The sequence below is a fragment of the Canis lupus genome, chromosome 9 (genome assembly GCF_011100685.1).
Source record: "Canis lupus familiaris isolate Mischka breed German Shepherd chromosome 9, alternate assembly UU_Cfam_GSD_1.0, whole genome shotgun sequence".
Taxonomy (NCBI): domain Eukaryota; kingdom Metazoa; phylum Chordata; class Mammalia; order Carnivora; family Canidae; genus Canis; species Canis lupus.
The window spans coordinates 951,418-967,329 of NC_049230.1; the positions used below are offsets into that span (position 1 = coordinate 951,418).

Genomic DNA, 15,912 nt, shown 5'->3' on the forward strand with positions numbered 1-15,912 from the left:
CCCCCCGTGCGGCCCCAGCCCCTACCCCGTGCAGCCCCGCCCCCGCCCTGCCCCCCCGTGCGGCCCCAGCCCCTACCCCGTGCAGCCCCGCTCCCCCGGCCCCGCTCCCCGTGCAGCCCCAGCCCCTACCCCGTGCAGCCCCGCCCCCGCCCTGCCCCCCGTGCGGCCCCAGCCCCTACCCCGTGCAGCCCCGCCCCCCCGGCCCCGCTCCCCGTGCAGCCCCAGCCCCCACCCCGTGCAGCCCCGCGCCCAGTGCAGCCCTAACCGCCCCCGTGCAGCCCTGCCCCTACCCCGTCCGGCCCCGCCCCCGCCCCGCCCCCCGTGCGGCCCCAGCCCCTACCCCGTGCAGCCCCGCCCCCACGGCCCCGCTCCCCGTGCGGCCCCGCCCCCCGTGCGGCCCCGGCCCCCGTAGCCCCCGCCGTCCCTCCAGTTCCGGGGACCCTCTCCCGGCGTCAGGTGGGCGGGAGTGGGCCCTCCGCCCCTTGGCGCCTGCGCGGGGCGGGTGAGAGGAGGCCGGAACCCGGCGCCGGAGCTCGCGTTTCCGGGCGGTGGGACCCGAGCGCCGCACCGAGCGCGCCGGAGCCGCGAGGGCGGACTTGGTCACCATGGCGACGCGGCGGGACGGAGGCCGGTCCCCACGGGCGTGCGCGGTGAGCCTGGGGCGCGGGGCGGGGCCGCTCCCGGGCCCAGTGACGGGGTCGTCGCCTTCCCGGGGCGGGGCGTGGCTGCGGGCCCCCCTCCCGCGAGCACCCTGCTGGCGCCCGCGGCGGCCTGCCCCACCCCGCGCGGAGGGTCGGAAGCCGGGAGGTCGGTCCGGCGGCCCGCCCAGTCGTGGAGAGATCCCCCGCGGCGCGGCGGGGTCAGGCGGGGCGGGGGGCAGCGGGGTCAGGCGGGGTCAGGCGGGGGCGGGGCGACTTGGGGTGGGACCCCGCGCTCCCGGGCCCAGGGCGCCGCCTGCCCCGCCGCTGCTCACGCACGTACTTTCCGTGTGTCCCCATTCTAAAGTTGCCATTTTTCGTTAATGATACTTCCAGGCCACGGAAATTGTTTCTTTATCTTTTTTTAAAAAAGATTTTATTTATTTATTCGTTAGCAACCGAGAGAGAGAGAGAGAGAGACCCCCAGACCGAGGGAGAAGCAGGCTCCTTGCGGGGAGCCCCACGCGGGACTCGATCCCGGGTCCCCGGGGTCATATCCTGGGCCGAGGGCGACGCCCAGCCGCTGGGCCCCCGGGCGCCCTATATATCTTGTTTCTAACCACACTTTCTATCACAAGTGTTTTCTGAAACAATTATTAATATTTTTTTTACCAATTAAGGATTTTTCTGTTTCCATTATTCTTTCCAACTAATGGAATTCTGTAAGAAAGAACCTCCCGCCCCACCCCCGTTTCTTTTAAGTAGGCTTCACACCCAACATAGGACTCGAACTCAGGACCCAGAGATCCAGAGTCACACAGGGACTCTACCGACTGAGCAAGCCGGGTGCCCCCAGCACCTTACCTTCCTCCCTTCCCCCCTCATCTCGTGTTGGTATACACGTTTTTATTTTGTTTTTATTCCACACCTGTATAATACATTGCTATAATGTATTTTGTTGCTAATTCTCCAGGTTTGGGCATTAGGAGCCCCTTCAAGTCAGCGTGTCCCCCAGCATTTCTCGGCACCGCCAGATGTTCCCCGCCCGTCCTGTGCTTTCTGGAGCAACTTCAGAATTGCCAATCCGTATTTCTATGAAAAATAGACTACTAGCTAGAGTGTAATATTTGCATACAGTTGTTTTGCTTTTATTCTTGGAATTTACAGTCAAGATTTTTTATAAGATTATTTTAGTGCATTTATGTAGGTTTTGTTGCATTATGTCAATCACTTGTTCCTGTTTGTTTTTTTTTAATTTTTTTATTTTATTTTAATATTTTATTTATTTATTCACGAGAGACACACAGAGAGAGGCAGAGACAGGCAGAGGGAGAAGCAGGCTCCATGCAGGGAGCCCGACGTGGGACTGGATCCCAGGTCTCCAGGTTCAGGTCCTGGGCCAAAGGCAGCGCCAAACCGCTGAGCCACGCAGGTTGCCCACTTGTTCCTCTTTGTATTTCGTTATGAGTCCTTACTGATTTTAAGTTTCAATGTGTGAACCATGTTCTAAAAGTCAGCAGCTCATGGGGCGCCCAGCTGGCTCAGTTGGAAGAGTGCAGCCCTTGATCCCAGGGTCATGAGTTCGAGGCCCATGTTGGGTGTAGCGATTACTTAAATAAGTAAATAAAAAGTCAGCAGCTCTCAACTGTAAGGTGATTCAGCTTCCCTTCTGCTTTTGTTCTCATTTACTCAATTTTTATTTGTTTGGTTTTTGTTATTTTTGGCAAAGGAATTTGGCAGGTGTAAATTGTAATGAAAAAGCACTGCATATCCCTCACTTTAGCGGTATCCCTTAACCCCAGCCAGTACCAGTGGTGGAATTAAGACCTGAGATTTTTTTTTTTAAGATTTTATTTATTTATTCATGATAGTCACACAGAGAGAGAGAGAGGCAGAGGAGAAGCAGGCTCCATGCACCGGGAGCCCGATGTGGGATTCGATCCCGGGTCTCCAGGATCGCGCCCTGGGCCAAAGGCAGGCGCCAAACCGCTGCGCCACCCAGGGATCCCCCTATCTGAGATTTACTTGAGATTTTACACATGGTTGTGGGTACTGTTTGGCACTCAGTGAAGTGTGAGGAAGACGGCTTGTGGTCACAGGCCCCTGATTTTCATCCCCTAGACACTACGCTGGAAGAGTACGCGTACCAGGGTTAGCTGGACGGCCCTTGTTGGGATTCCAGGGGGCGCCAGTGTTGAGTCCCGTCCTGAGTGCAGTAACAGATGAGCCCCCTCCAGACTTTCCTTCAAGTCCCACAAAAGCGTTTTGTAAATTAAGGTCACTAATTTATAGTAATTAAGCTCACGTGTTTATAGAGCAGCGAGATAGCTTTCCTTAATGAAGTAGATTTGGGTTCTCGTGCGTTAGGAACGGGGGGCTTATTAGCCGCTGAGTCCAAAGCCCAGAGCATCTGGAACCGCAGCCTTGAGGGAAAGGAGGTAAAAAGAAACCTCTGCTCAGCCAGTGTGTCCGAGTGGCTTGTTCGTCAGCGTCTGGTGACCGGCTTTTAGCCCTTTGCAAACATTCCCTTGTGTACATTGTGCACTCGGTAACTGCTTATGTTTTAATGAGGTCATGCAATGCTTTTCCAATTAAGTACTTACGAGATATTTATTGTAAAACAAATTGTTCCAAATTTTTGGTCAGGCGCATGGAGTGTGATGAACTCTCGTGTCCTATCTGCGGATTGGGTAACCCGGGTTCGTCTCTGACGTGTTTTACTCTGATGTTCGGGTCGTCTGGGGAGTGGTAGGATTTGTCAGTGGGACGAAGCATCCTGCCATAGTCCTTCCTGTCCCTCCAGCATCTTGTCCCTGGAGGCCTGCAGGAGGGGTGAGGCACCCCCAGGGCGAGGCCAGCCCCCTGCAGAGCTCCCGTGCTTGCAGAGCTCTGCACCTCCCTTTGGAGGTGGGAGGTGGGCTCACCTTTGTCTCCAGCCCTTTCCTCTTTTTTTTTTTTTTTAATTTTATTTATTTATTCATGATGGAGAGAGAGAGGCAGAGACACAAGCAGAGGGAGAAGCAGGCTCCAGGCAGGGAGCTGGGCACGGGACTCGATTCCAGGACTCCAAGATTGCGCCCCGGGGCCAAAGGCAGGTGCTAAACCGCTGAGCCACCGGGGGATCCCCTCCAGCCCTTTCCTCTTAACCGTGGTGCCAGCTGTCAGAAACACTTGGCGTGGACCCCACTTGGGGCTCTGGCAGTCTTTGGCTCTGTCCTAATTTGTGAGGACGTGTCTGAGTGTGTCACTAACCGGAGGTGCCAACTTCAGAGCCTCGGTCTCTCGTGCCCTGCCTGAGGAGTGCCAAGCCCCGAGCGTTGCCCCCCTGCCTCCCATAAGGCTGCCCCCGTGGTTGGGGTCACCCACACAGGCCCCTGGCCGGGTCGGCGAGTGAGTCCCCAGCTGCCTTAGCTCGGGGACGCAGTCGTATGTCTTACTGACGGAGGTTGCCTTCCAGATGGGGCCTCTGCGGCCTCCTCTGTCCGGGGCTGGGAGGCCATGGCCTTCGTGAGCAGTTATTTCCATCTTCCTAACACCTGGGAATTTCTAGGTGCTTTTCAGGCCTCGCAGGTCTGAAATAAGGGTTAGAAAGCTCAGTGTTTCACAAATGAGAAAGTCAGAGTGCTGCATGACGCAGCCTGGCCCTGCCCCATGCCCTGCTGGCCCCACGGGCTCTCTAGAACACCGTGAGCAGTGAGCAAAGCCGTGGTAACTGCGTGGCTCCCCCCTCTATGGGGCTCTCTGTAGTTTCCCCAGAAGTTTCATGTGGTGCCTCCTGAAACCTGGGTGCTGGCCGGGGACATCTGCTGGCTGACGGACAGGTTGGGTCCAGACTCTGAACCTATGACGTTTAAAGCTGATTAATGTCAGCCTCAGGGCTTTTAGGGTCATCTTTGGTGAGATTTAAACGCAGCAGGGCGCAGCTGTTGTGTGATGAGGGAGGGGTACAGAGCGCTGGGCGGGCGCCTTCATAGGGCCGGAGCCTGGGGGTGCCGAGGGCAGTAGGATCTGCTGTGCACGGTCCAAGCTGCTTGCTCTCTGGGGGGCGGGGGTGTCCTAGGACTCCTCGGGTGCCGTTCCAAGCAGGTTGAACTTTACCTTGAGAAGCCCAGAGCCACAGGCATGGTATCACGTGATCAGCTGTGTGTGTCACAGGAGTGAGCCCTGGGGGTAGCTGTGTGACCTGGTGGCAGGGCCTGGCACAGGACAGGGTGCTAACGAGCAGTCCCCAGAGGAGGGGAGGCCCGCTGACCTCCAGCCCTTGTGAAGGACGGTGGTGATGACTCACAGGCGCTTCAGGAGCCCGTGAGTCACCAGCGGTGGCCGTGGCGCGGGCGTTGTTCAGTGACATGTGTTTGCTTAAATCCTGATTCTTTCCCTGGGAGTGGGTGCAGGCATGTGGGTGGCCAGGGTGCCTGTCGGTTTCTGTTGATGAGACTGTGGCTGACCCCGGAGCTCCTAGACCACAGCCAGCACCCGGCCCATGCTCTCCCCTGCTAGTGGGTATGGGGGTGCTGGCCAGTAGATGTACAGTTGGTGTGGGGAACCCCCAATGCGGAGGTCGGCAGTGCCACACCAGCGCTTTCAGTGGGCTGCGTGGCCGACGTGGCTAGCGTGGCCACCATAACCCTGGGTTCCCAGGGGTCCTGGGAGCCCTGCAGCCAGCACGGGGACCACAGCCCCCACAGGACCTGTGAGCCTCCTGAGGGCCAAGCAGAGCCCCTTCCTGGCCGTCCTCACAGGCGGGGGCTTCCCTGACCTCTGTCCAGAGCAGCTGCTCCTGTGATGTGCAGTTACCTCCTCTGCCTGTATTCTTTTGTGCTTCTGTCCTGCCCCAGGATGACAGCCCATTGGTGCGGGGACCCTACAGTCCGTCTCCAGTAGGTCAGACGGTCCCTGGCACCTGTGAAGTGCTAAATAAATACTTGGGGGTTTTTTTTTTTTTTGTATATTTTTTTATTGGAGTTCGATTTGCCAACATATAGCATAACTCCCAGTGCTCATCCTAAATACTTGTTAAAGGAATTAAATGAATGACTTTAAGAAAGCTCACTGTGCCTGTTGGAGTTTTGTATCACCAGTATTGTTTCCTGGTTACAGTGAGGTAGCACTTGAGATACAGCAGCAGAGGTTTGCTCCTGAGTGAGGCAAACATTTGTCATCCCCTTCGTGTGCTGGGACCTGGGGCTCAGAGCAGAGTCTCAGGTGACCTCCGCACATCTCGCTGCCTACTTGGGGGAATATTTGGCCACGGGCTGATTTGAAGCCAGTAACTTCCTTTTTTATTGAATTAAAAACTTAAAAGTAAATGTCTCTAGCTTGTCTGTGATTCGTTTCTACGTCCATCAACACGTCTAAAGGTCAAGTTATTGTGGATCTGGAGCAGGGGGGCTGGCGATTGGAGGGGAGGGTGCTTGGGTATTTGGGGTTGAGAGAAACCATGGCCCGTGCCCCGTGTGGAGCCGCCTGGGGGTCTGACACCACCCAGCACATGGCGGCAGGTGGTAGGCTCCAGCTCGGCGTGTTCCAGCCCTGAGAGTGGGACGGTGACCCAGCTGTTTTGGAATGGGAAGCCCTAGGGAGTTAGGCTTTGTTTCCTTCTGTTTTGTAAGATCCTTTGGCGCAGCTCAGAGTGAGTGCGCAGCCTCGAAGTGAGGCCCCGTGCAGGTCAGGGATGATGGGGGGGATGAGGTGCGTGGGGATGGGCGGCAGCAGGCAATCAAGTCAAGGCTAATCCCACGTTTAGCTTGGGCAGCTTGGAGCACAGCACCACACATCTGTGAAATGCTCATTATTTCTGGGGTCCTGACGATATTTTGGGATTCTCCAAATACCAGCCCGGACCATTTTGGCAATTTCTCCCTTACTTTTTTCTCCTTTCACCTTTTTTTTTTTCTTTGTAGCAAGAATTACTACCAGACTACCCTCGTTGAGCCCCAAGTCCTGTGCCGTGTCAGCGGGAGGCTTGCCCCTCCCGGACCACACTGGCTACCTGCATTTGCAAATTCATTGTTTCGTTTTTTTCCTTTTACTACCAAAATGTTATAGTGACACATTTCATTATATGGATAGTTTTTTGTTGGTGGTTTTCATTATTAGTAACTTCAGGAGTAAAATGAGACTTCACATCCCTAAAAAGTAGCCTTGGCGATTCACAGTGGTCGCCTGCGTAGGAGTCCTGGAGCTAACATAAAGGAAACGGAGCTCCGTGGCCCCGTGGGTCCTCTTGTTCCTGTACTTGCTTTACGAGGACCGAGGCGGACGCTGCCTGGACCTCTGCGACTCCCTTTCACGGCGTCCCTGCAGGCCTCCGAGGTCCCACCCACTGTCCATCTCCCCTAGTCCCAGAAAACTCACCATCAACCACTACCAAACCAGTGAGTCAAGATGACACGGCACAGTGGGACCTTTTCTTTCTTTCTTTCTTCCTTTTCTTTTTAGATTTATTTATTATTTGAGAGTGAACGATCTAGCATGTGAGCGGGAGGAGGGGCAGCAGGAGAGGGGAAGCCGACTCCTGGCTTCCCTGATCCCACGACCCTGAGACCATGACCTGAGCTCACACCAAGAGTGTCAGCTCAGCCCATGGAGTCCCCCAGGCGCCCCAGGATTTTTTTCTTCTTAAAAAAGAAGCATCTGGGTGGCTCCTTCAGTGAAGCATCTGCCTTCGGCTCAGGTCATGGCCTCATGGTCCTAGCATTGAGTCCCGAGCCGGGCAAAATAAAAAGACCCACTTCACACGACTCAAGACATTTTAGAATCTTTGGAATGAGAGTGATACTCAGACGTCCCTGGCCCTTTGGGAAGGTGCTGTCGGGGACGGGCTGCTGTTTGCCCTGGAGCCTCTGCCCTCAGGATGACAGTGGGCTTGCTGTGTGGCCTGAGGTCAAGGCCCAGAGCACCCCTTGCCTGCCAGGCGATGGAATGTCAGCAGTCCCCATGGTCTCAGCACGCCTGGCAGTCCTTGCTAGCTGCCCCCACCACGCACATGCACGCAGCCCATCCTTGGTACACGCAGGAGCAAGGGGTATTTAGCACTTGTTACAGTTTGACAAAGTAGTTTTACGCTGTTGAATCTAATAATTAAAAAGTAGAGCTTATGTACTATATAATCTTTTTAAATTTTATTTTCCTTTAGTGCTTTATTGTTATTGTGTTTTAGGAAAGGACCAATCAGTGATGGATTAGAAATAGAAGAGCCAAGGAACCTGCTCCTGAGTGCTGAATCTCCAGGAGCCGGGGCCTGCGGCAGGAGCGGAGTGTGGGACAGGAGGGGTGTTGGCCCTCAGAGGCTGGGGGACTCCAGCACTTGCTCAGCTCCTTGGCTGCCTCGTTTTCTCATCTGCAAAGTGGGAGAGCGCTTCGTGAGCCTGTTTTAAAGGACCCAGCCCTTGTAGGTGAGCAAACGATGTTTCCTATGTCTCCTTCCTCTGCGACCCTAGGCTTACCACCCTGTGGCTCTGCTGCAGGGTGAGAGTAGGCTGGGCCCTGGGTGGGTCACCTGGGGTGCTTCAGAACATACGCGTGGCCAGACGGCTGCTCACTGGCCGAGGGTGTGCTCCATGGTGGTGACAGCAATGCCGGAGATGGGGAGCTGAGGCGGGTGTTGCAGAAGGACAGCTCAAGCGCCTCACCAGGGCCTGCTTCCCACCTTCTCCCCGCTGCAGCTTTCTGGATGCTGCCGCCGCCGTCGCCTTCGGAGGCGGCCCTGAGCCAGCTGCTGGCCCGCAAGGAGGAGGAGTGGAGGGCGCTGCAGGCCCACCGCTGCCAGCTGCAGGAGGCCGCTCTGCAGGCCGCGCACAGCCAGCTGCAGGAGGCGCAGGGGGCGCTGCGGTGCCTGCAGGAGGACTTCGCGTACAACCTGCAGGTGCTGGAGGAGCGGGACCTCGAGCTGGAGCGCTACGATGCCGCGTTCGCCGAGGCCCGTGGGCGGGAGGAGGCGCGGCAGGCGGAGCTGAGTGAGCTGAGGGTGCAGGTGGCCCGGCTGAGGCAGGCGCTCGCCGGTGAGGCCCAGCGGCGGGAGGACCTGCAGCAGCAGCTCCAGCTGAAGCTGCAGGAGCACCGGCTGGAGCTGGAGCGCATCCACAGGTGAGGTGCCGCGCCCGCAGCGCAGTCAGCACGGCGGGACGTTGCTTTCCATGCCAGGCACTCTGCGAATTATGAGTCCGCATCATTTCACCAAGACTTGTGACCCGTGATTGTTTAAATGATGCAAAATAGCTAGTAATTCCCAAGCGCGGGGAGCTCATGTGAGGCAGGTTGACCGTGAACCCAAAGCCCCGGAAGCCGCTCTCATGGCACACGCACCTCTCTCCCCCTTGAGAGAGAGAACACGGGCTTCATTTTAAAAACTTTGCTGTCCTGAGACACCTGGGTGGCTCAGCGGTGGAGCGCCTGCCTTTGGCTCAGGGCCTGATCCTGGGGTCCTGGGATCGAGTCCCATGTTGGGCTCCCCACAGGGAGCCTGCTTTTCCCTCTGCCTGTGTCTCTGCCTCTCTCTGTGTCTCTCAGGAATAAATAAATAAAATCTAAAAAAAAAAAATCTTTGCTGTCCTTCCCCTGTCAGGGTGTATGTTCGTGATGTCACCTTTACTGTCAGGGTGCATCCCTCTGGTGCGTGTGTGTGCACACAGACGTCAGCGGCAGGCAGCATCCTGCAGGTTCTGTTTGCACTTAAAGTGGGGCCCTGAAGAGTGTGTCATGTTGTCAGTTTGTACTGAGAAGTGCTCGTGGGACAACCCAACAGTAACAGTGTTCTGTACGAAAGGTAGGGGAGGTGAGGAGGGAAAGCTGCCCGAGGGCTCTGCTGTGTTCATGGCTGCGGAGGCTTGTGGCAGCTTCCCAGCAACTGGGCAGCTTTTCCCTGGGCCTCCCATCGAGTGCACCATGCCTTTTTTTTTCTTTTTCTTAAAATATTTTATTTATTCATGAGACACAGAGAGAGGGAGGCAGAGGCACAGGCAGAGGAAGAAGCAGGCTCCCTGCGGGGAGCCCGATGTGGGACTCGATCCCAGGACCCTGGGATAACGCCCTGAGCTGAAAGCAGATGCTCCACCGCTGAGCCACCCGCGTGCCCCGCAGCCACATCCCTTTATGAGGCTACCTGGCCTTGTTCTATGCTTGCCGGATGCGTTAGCGCTGTGCTTCTCTGCAGCAGGAGACTCAGTGGCAGGCCAGGTGTCAGGTGGGGAGGACTATGTCAATGGGTGTGGGACCATCGGGACCCCCCGGCCTCCTGCCCACCCACTGGCTGGCATCTCCAGTAATAAGGTGTTGGCATAGCTCCCAGGGGCCCGGTGCCGCCCTCCTCAGGGATGCCTGAAAGCTCCACCACGGTCAGTGTCCCCTGGAGCAAGGAAGGCTGCATGGCCTCCGGCGGGGTGACATCCTGACTCTCCCCGGACTCCGTGATGCTCCTGGAGGATCAGCAGCAGCTGCTCTTCACACTGGGACACGTGGGGCCAGTGCGCCCTCCGTGGAAATACTGATTTTATTTCCCACAGCTGTTTTTGAGAGATTTTAAAGTATCGGTGAAGTGTTCCACATCATCCTGTAAAGTGTCTCCTTACCTCATTTCCCCCTCCTTTTTTTTTTTTTTTTTTTTTGCTAAATTTGAGATATTTTCAGCCGTTTCTTTAAGTACGTGTCCTCTGCTCCCGGGCTGGGGCTCCGTGGCTGGGCATTCGGCCCTGGTGACTGTCCCACAGCTCCGGGGGGCTCCGCTCATGCTCTTGTATTTCTCTCTGTCGTGTGATGGAGCTGTCTCCGTGGCTCTGGTGGTCAAGCTCATGGATTCTTTCTCTGTCCTGTTGTCAGGGTCATCCGGCTGTTGAGCCCACCCCACGGAGTCTTGTTTGGTTGTCATATTTCCTAGTCCTCAATTTCTGTTTGATTCTTTGTTTTTCTTTGCCGAGAGTTTCTAATTTTTTATTTAGGAAAGCTCTGAATGGCTTGCTGAAGCGTTTTGGATAACGGCTGCCTTAAAAACCCTCGTAGGGAATCTCCACGTCTGTGTCCTGTCGCTATAGGTGTGTGCTGATTGCCTTTTCCTGTTCGGGGTGTAACTTCCCAACCCAGGGCTTCCGCTTGTGTCCTGGACACTTTGGGAGTCACGTGGTGTGACTGTGGTGCCACTTGAGGCTCCCGCTGAAGCCACCGTCGGGAGGGCCCTGCAAATGGGTCCCCTCGGGGAGCATTCAGTGTGAATTTTCTTAATACTGTGATGTTCACACAGTGACAAGAACAGCGAGATGGATCAGCAGCGGGAACAGTACGAAAACCTGAAGTGGCAGCTGCAGAGGAAGCTGGAGGAGCTCGAGGGCGAACTTGCTCTGCAGAGGCAGGTAAGCGCGCGGGTCTGGCCTCTGCTCGGTGTCTGCGCCGCTCGCCCGTGCTCACGCCGTGCCGGTGAGGAGAAGACGGCCTTCTGTGGACTGTGTGTACCGTGGGGTCAAAGTTAAATGAGTGGAGCAGGTTCCATCCTGGGGTGGCCTGGACGGGGCAGAGGGCGTCCGCACCTCGTCTGCCGTGCTCTCGCTCCTCAGAAAACGGTCAATGTTTTCTTCTTCATTTCTTTTAGAAAAAAGTATCACAAAGTCAAAATTTGTGTTGCTTACTGTAGGAAAGAGCTGGGAACTCAAATTGTGAAAACTGTATTTCTGTCAAGAAAACCATAGGTCAAAAAAAAAAAAAAAAGAAAGAAAAAAGAAAACCATAGGTCGGGGATCCCTGGGTGGCGCAGCGGTTTAGCGCCTGCCTTTGGCCCAGGGCGCGATCCTGGGGTCCCGGGATCGAGTCCTGCGTCGGGCTCCCGGCATGGAGCCTGCTTCTCCCTCTGTATCTCTGCCTCTCTCTCTGTCTCTCTCTCTCTCTATATATATATATATCATAAATAAATAAAAATAAATTAAAAAAAAAGAAATTTGTTTAAAAAAAAAACCTTGGTCATCCTATGTTTTTTGTTTTTTGTTTTTTTTTTAAGATTTTATTTATTTGAGAGAGAGAGCGAGCAAGCGAAAGAGCACGAGCAGGGGGAGGGCCGGGGGCAAAGCTGACACCCCGATGAGCAGGGAGCCTGACACGGGCTCAACCCCAGGACCCTGGGATCATGACCTGAGCTGAAGGCAGACACTTCACCCACTGAGCCCCCAGGAGTCCCGAGATCATCCTGTTTCAGGATAGATGTGTCAGCCGACAGGTGGCACTTAAACCTGTCACCAAATTTCCCCTCATGATGCTGATACTCAGCTGCGCTCCTGACAGAATGAGGTGTGCTGGGGTTTGGGTGAGGACACTGTTCACACTTGTGGCCCGAGTCCGTGTCCCCGGAGACCCGTGAGCGCGGGTGCTGGGGGGTCCTTCGACCGTGGGCTGAGCTGGGTCATCGGAGCCATAGCAGCCTTTGTGGGGTCTGCCTCCGTGAAGCTCCTTGCACATGTGTGACCTCATCTCACAGCAGAGACGCAGTGTTCACATGAATTTCACAGATGGAACTTAAAGTCACCTGCCTCCGATCCCCTTAATAAATGGCAGAGACAGAATTTGAGTCCAGTGTGTAAACTCTTAGCCACTGTCACCCTGCCCTGGGATTGCGGTGGTCGGCAGCAAGAACTCCCGTCCCCCTCAAGGTCCTTCCGGCTCGACTAAGTCAGATCAGCATGAGACAGAGGCACAGGCGAAAACCACATTCAACAGGTGTATACTTGGGGGTGCTGCACCGACACGGAAGTTGCAGTCAGGCACAGTGAGGTCTGAGCCGTGGAGAAGGGGATGGGCGTCTGGGACTTCAGGTGAGAGCGCGCTCCTCCCGCGGTGAGAAGAGCTGATGTTTGCCCTGCCAGGGGCGCCCATGTGACTCCTGATCTCAGGGTCATGAGCTGGAACCCAACATTGGACGCAGACGTTATTTAAAGAAATGTGCATGTGTATTGAAGATGTCTGGGAAAAAAGATGTTTGCCCTTCCACACAGTTCGGTCACTCAGATAAACTTGATCTCTGCTAATGACCCTTATTCTGGGAAAGACGCCCAATTTAGCTGCTTCTGTGTGGTTGAGAGAGGAACAGAAGTTTCTCTTGAGGCTGCAGGGTCTCAAGTGCCTCCAGCTCAAAACACTCCACATACCGAAGTGTGCGTTCGGGGATGTCTGAGCCCCTTCACACTGTCCTCATCCTCGTTCTAGACGGCTGCTCACGCTAGCCGAGAAGGAGCCGGATCTGAAGTCCGCTTGAGCCGTGTCTTCTCGCTGCCCGTTCTCACAGCCGTTGGCTCAGGCTCGTTCCCTGCGTCTTGGTGCGTGCAGCGCGCTGGCCGTGCCGGCTCCGTCCAGGCGCTGGGGCAGCAGGGGGTGGACCCATGCTGCTGGTGGGCTGGCCCGACCGCTGGCCCGTGGTCCCGAGGCACCGTGTCGGCCCCCGAGACACGGCAGGGTGTCCTGTGGCCACGGAGGCGGCGGCCAAGGCCCTGCTCGCAGCCAGGCTTACTGCCTCAGCGCGTGGCGCCCTTTCCCTCCCCTCCGGAAGCTTCACACTCATTCTCCGTGATGCCGGCGTGGCTTGGGGCGCCCGTACAGCTCCTCAGACCTCCTGCAGGGACCTCAGAGCTTCGTCCGTCATGGTCATGGGCGGGTTTGGCTTCTGGAAACAGCTCAAGGCCTGAGCGGCAGGGTGGAGGCAACTGTTGTGACTCACCTGGGAGTCATGAGGTTTCCTCAGCAGCAGGTCGCTCCCGCAGGCAGGCTGTCCTGACGCTCGGGGGCAGCGGTGACCCGGAGACCTGCGGGGCTTCCCGGCCTGTCCCCACTCAGCCGCTGCTGTGACTCAGGCTGGTTCCAGCTTTGAGCTCCTGTGTCAGCCGGCCACAGGGGACGCTGGTTTCCAGAGCAGCCCTCGCTCTGGAAGGAAGGAAGCTTGATGTTGAAACTCCCCAGCATTGTCGTCCCCCCGAGGCGGCTGCTGGGACCGTGGGCGGCATCTGTCCAGCGTGGTTCTCAGGATGTGGCGTACGTGGGCTCAGCCCCGCTCTGCTGCCCACAGCTTGCTGTTTCGGTGGTTGGACTGGCTCTTAGGTGATCCCCTTCGGGCGGGTTTCCTGCCTCTTGTTCTGAAGGTCTTTGTGTCCGTTATTGACCTGTCAGAGGTAGAATGGATTCAATAGTGGTAATGATTTTTCTCTTGAAAAATGAGGTCTGAGATGATGGGAACTGAGTTGGTCTGTTTGACTCCTGCTGTACCTGCAAGTAGTTGGCTCTGGGTCAAGGGAAGCCGCCTTCTGTGTTGGCGAGCGTCGCGGGAGTAGAAGAGGAACGATTGATTGATGTAGTCATTCGTTTAACAAATACCGTTGGCACGTGAGTCACGTGCTCGGCGTCCCCCCACTCCTGGAGTTAGGACGTGAGCACCTGGACCTGCCTGCTCTGGGAGCGAGCTGGCCCTCGTGGGTCGGAGTGGACCCCCTAACAGTGCAGCCTCTAGTGGGATATCCCAAGGGTGTCACCTGCACGACCAGTAAGGCACAGTGGTCAGGAAGAGGACCCATGAGCTGAAGCCTGTGGGTGGTGAGGGATGTGGAGGGAGGGGTGCTACCTGCATGTGTAGGGGGCCCGGGGCAGGCGTCCCAGGTCAGTGGTGTGGAGGTGTAGGTGGCCACGTCGGGCTCACGGGCAGCAGCCCGGGTATAGCAGCAGTGCTGTCAGGCCGCGTGGGAGGGGGCTCCTGGGCTTCCAGGCACACGTGTTGGGTGAGAGGGGACTTTGCACATTGGAGGTCAGGTGGGGGTCACAGGGTACAGAGCTGGGAGCCCCAAGGGAGTGTAGACAGAGGAGCCTTGGGCAGAGCCTTCAACGGGAGGGTGGGAGGCGAGGGCCAGTCAGAGGACCAGAGGAGGGTGGGCGCCCTGGAGCCGGAGAGCAGGAGGGTGGAGGTGGGCGTGAGTGTGAGTCGGGCTGAAGCGCTCCTGGTTCCTGGGCCTCCCTCTCAGGCCAGCGCTGCCCTGCTGGCCCTGTGCATCCGCAAGATGCCCCGCACCCGGGGCCCGCAGAGCTTTGAGCAGAAGCCAAACGCTTCGCAGTTTTGTGATAGAAAAGAATCCCACTGATTCTCCTATTCTGGACCCAATAAGGGGTATTCCTGTGACCACTTATGCTTCGTTTTGCTTTTCAAAGGATGAAAAAAGTAAAACGTAAGCTCTTTTTTTCTTTTTTTTTAAAGATTGATTTATAAAAAAAATAAAAAATAAAAATAAAATAAAGATTTATTTATTTATTCATGAGAGACACACACAGAGAGAGAGAGAGAGAGGCAGAGACCCAGGCAGAGTAAGAAGCAGGCTCCAGGCGGGGAGCCCGACGTGGGACTCGATCCCAGGTCCCCAGGATCACACCCCGGGCTGAAGGCAGGCGCTCACCTGCTGAGCCACCCGGTACCCAAACATATGCTTTCGGCCGTACTTCTGTGAGTGTCTGAGGCCCCCGCTCGACCTTCAGAGACGCGGGGATCCAGCTGCGTGTATCCCGGGAGATGCATGGCTCCCACCTGCCTCCCTGGGAGAGGCCGGATGTGGCCACATTGTCGCCGTCAGTCAGGCTGCGTTCAGCCTCCCCTCTGAGCTTCCCGGGTAGCAGAGTCTGCGGAGCCCCGTCGCCTCATCAGCCACGCGCCGGCTCTGCCGTGCTGTCCGCACGCTGTGCTGAGGGGCCTGCCCGCCGGCTCCTTTGCGGGGACAGCCTTCACGTGCTGCAGGTCACCTGTCCCCTGCTCTAGGCGTTGGGGCTGGGGCGGGTCACCGTGACACCGTGGGGCGGGACAGACCAAGTCAGAGCCTGACTCCTGTTTCCCCTGAGGCCTCTCTGCCCCAACTCCTGTCAGTTCCTCACACGTGAGCCCATCTGAGGAGCCAGCACGCGCGCGCCTCAGTCCACGCGGCAGGTGGGCTGTGCGGGCCCATCGCTTCTCACGGGGAGCGGGACACTAGGGCCCGGCCGCGGTGAGGGCCGGGTGTGGCGGGCGGGACAGGGGCTCGGGGGCGTGCTGGGGCCGGGCCTGGCCTGGCGTCAGGTGGAGAGCTTGCGTGCACACAGTGCCCAGCAGGCAGGGGCTCCCTAAGCAGCACTACTCGCCCCCGGGCAGAAGGGCGTGCCGGCGCGGGCTGTGGGGCCTGCCGCACAGAGCGACGTGGGGGCCCGCCCGCCACATGCGCCGTCAGCTCCCAGGTGCCCGCGGTCTGCACCATGACCCCTTCGGACACTCGCACACGCGTAACTGCCAGGACAGAAGCCG

The 15,912-nt window shown here is 57.1% G+C and overlaps 1 protein-coding gene across 14 annotated transcripts in view; it reads left to right on the plus strand.

Annotated features, from left to right (window-relative positions):
- The first annotated feature begins 513 nt into the window (after positions 1-513).
- Positions 514-15,912, plus strand: part of CCDC57 (coiled-coil domain containing 57) — a 101,841-nt gene continuing 86,442 nt past the window's right edge. For 12 of the 14 annotated variants that reach the window (XR_005364101.1, XR_005364100.1, XR_005364102.1 and 9 more), the window contains exons 1-4: positions 514-650; positions 7,801-8,035; positions 8,306-8,726; positions 10,873-10,981. Coding sequence is in view for 8 of the 14 variants with exons in the window: in XM_038546254.1 (XP_038402182.1) it covers positions 8,314-8,726; positions 10,873-10,981 (522 nt within the window). In the remaining 6 variants the exon portion in view is untranslated. Of the gene's footprint in view, positions 651-3,627; positions 4,460-7,800; positions 8,036-8,305; positions 8,727-10,317; positions 10,667-10,872; positions 10,982-15,912 lie in introns of those variants that run through there. The other 2 variants (XM_038546255.1, XM_038546259.1) reach the window with 2 other exon arrangements.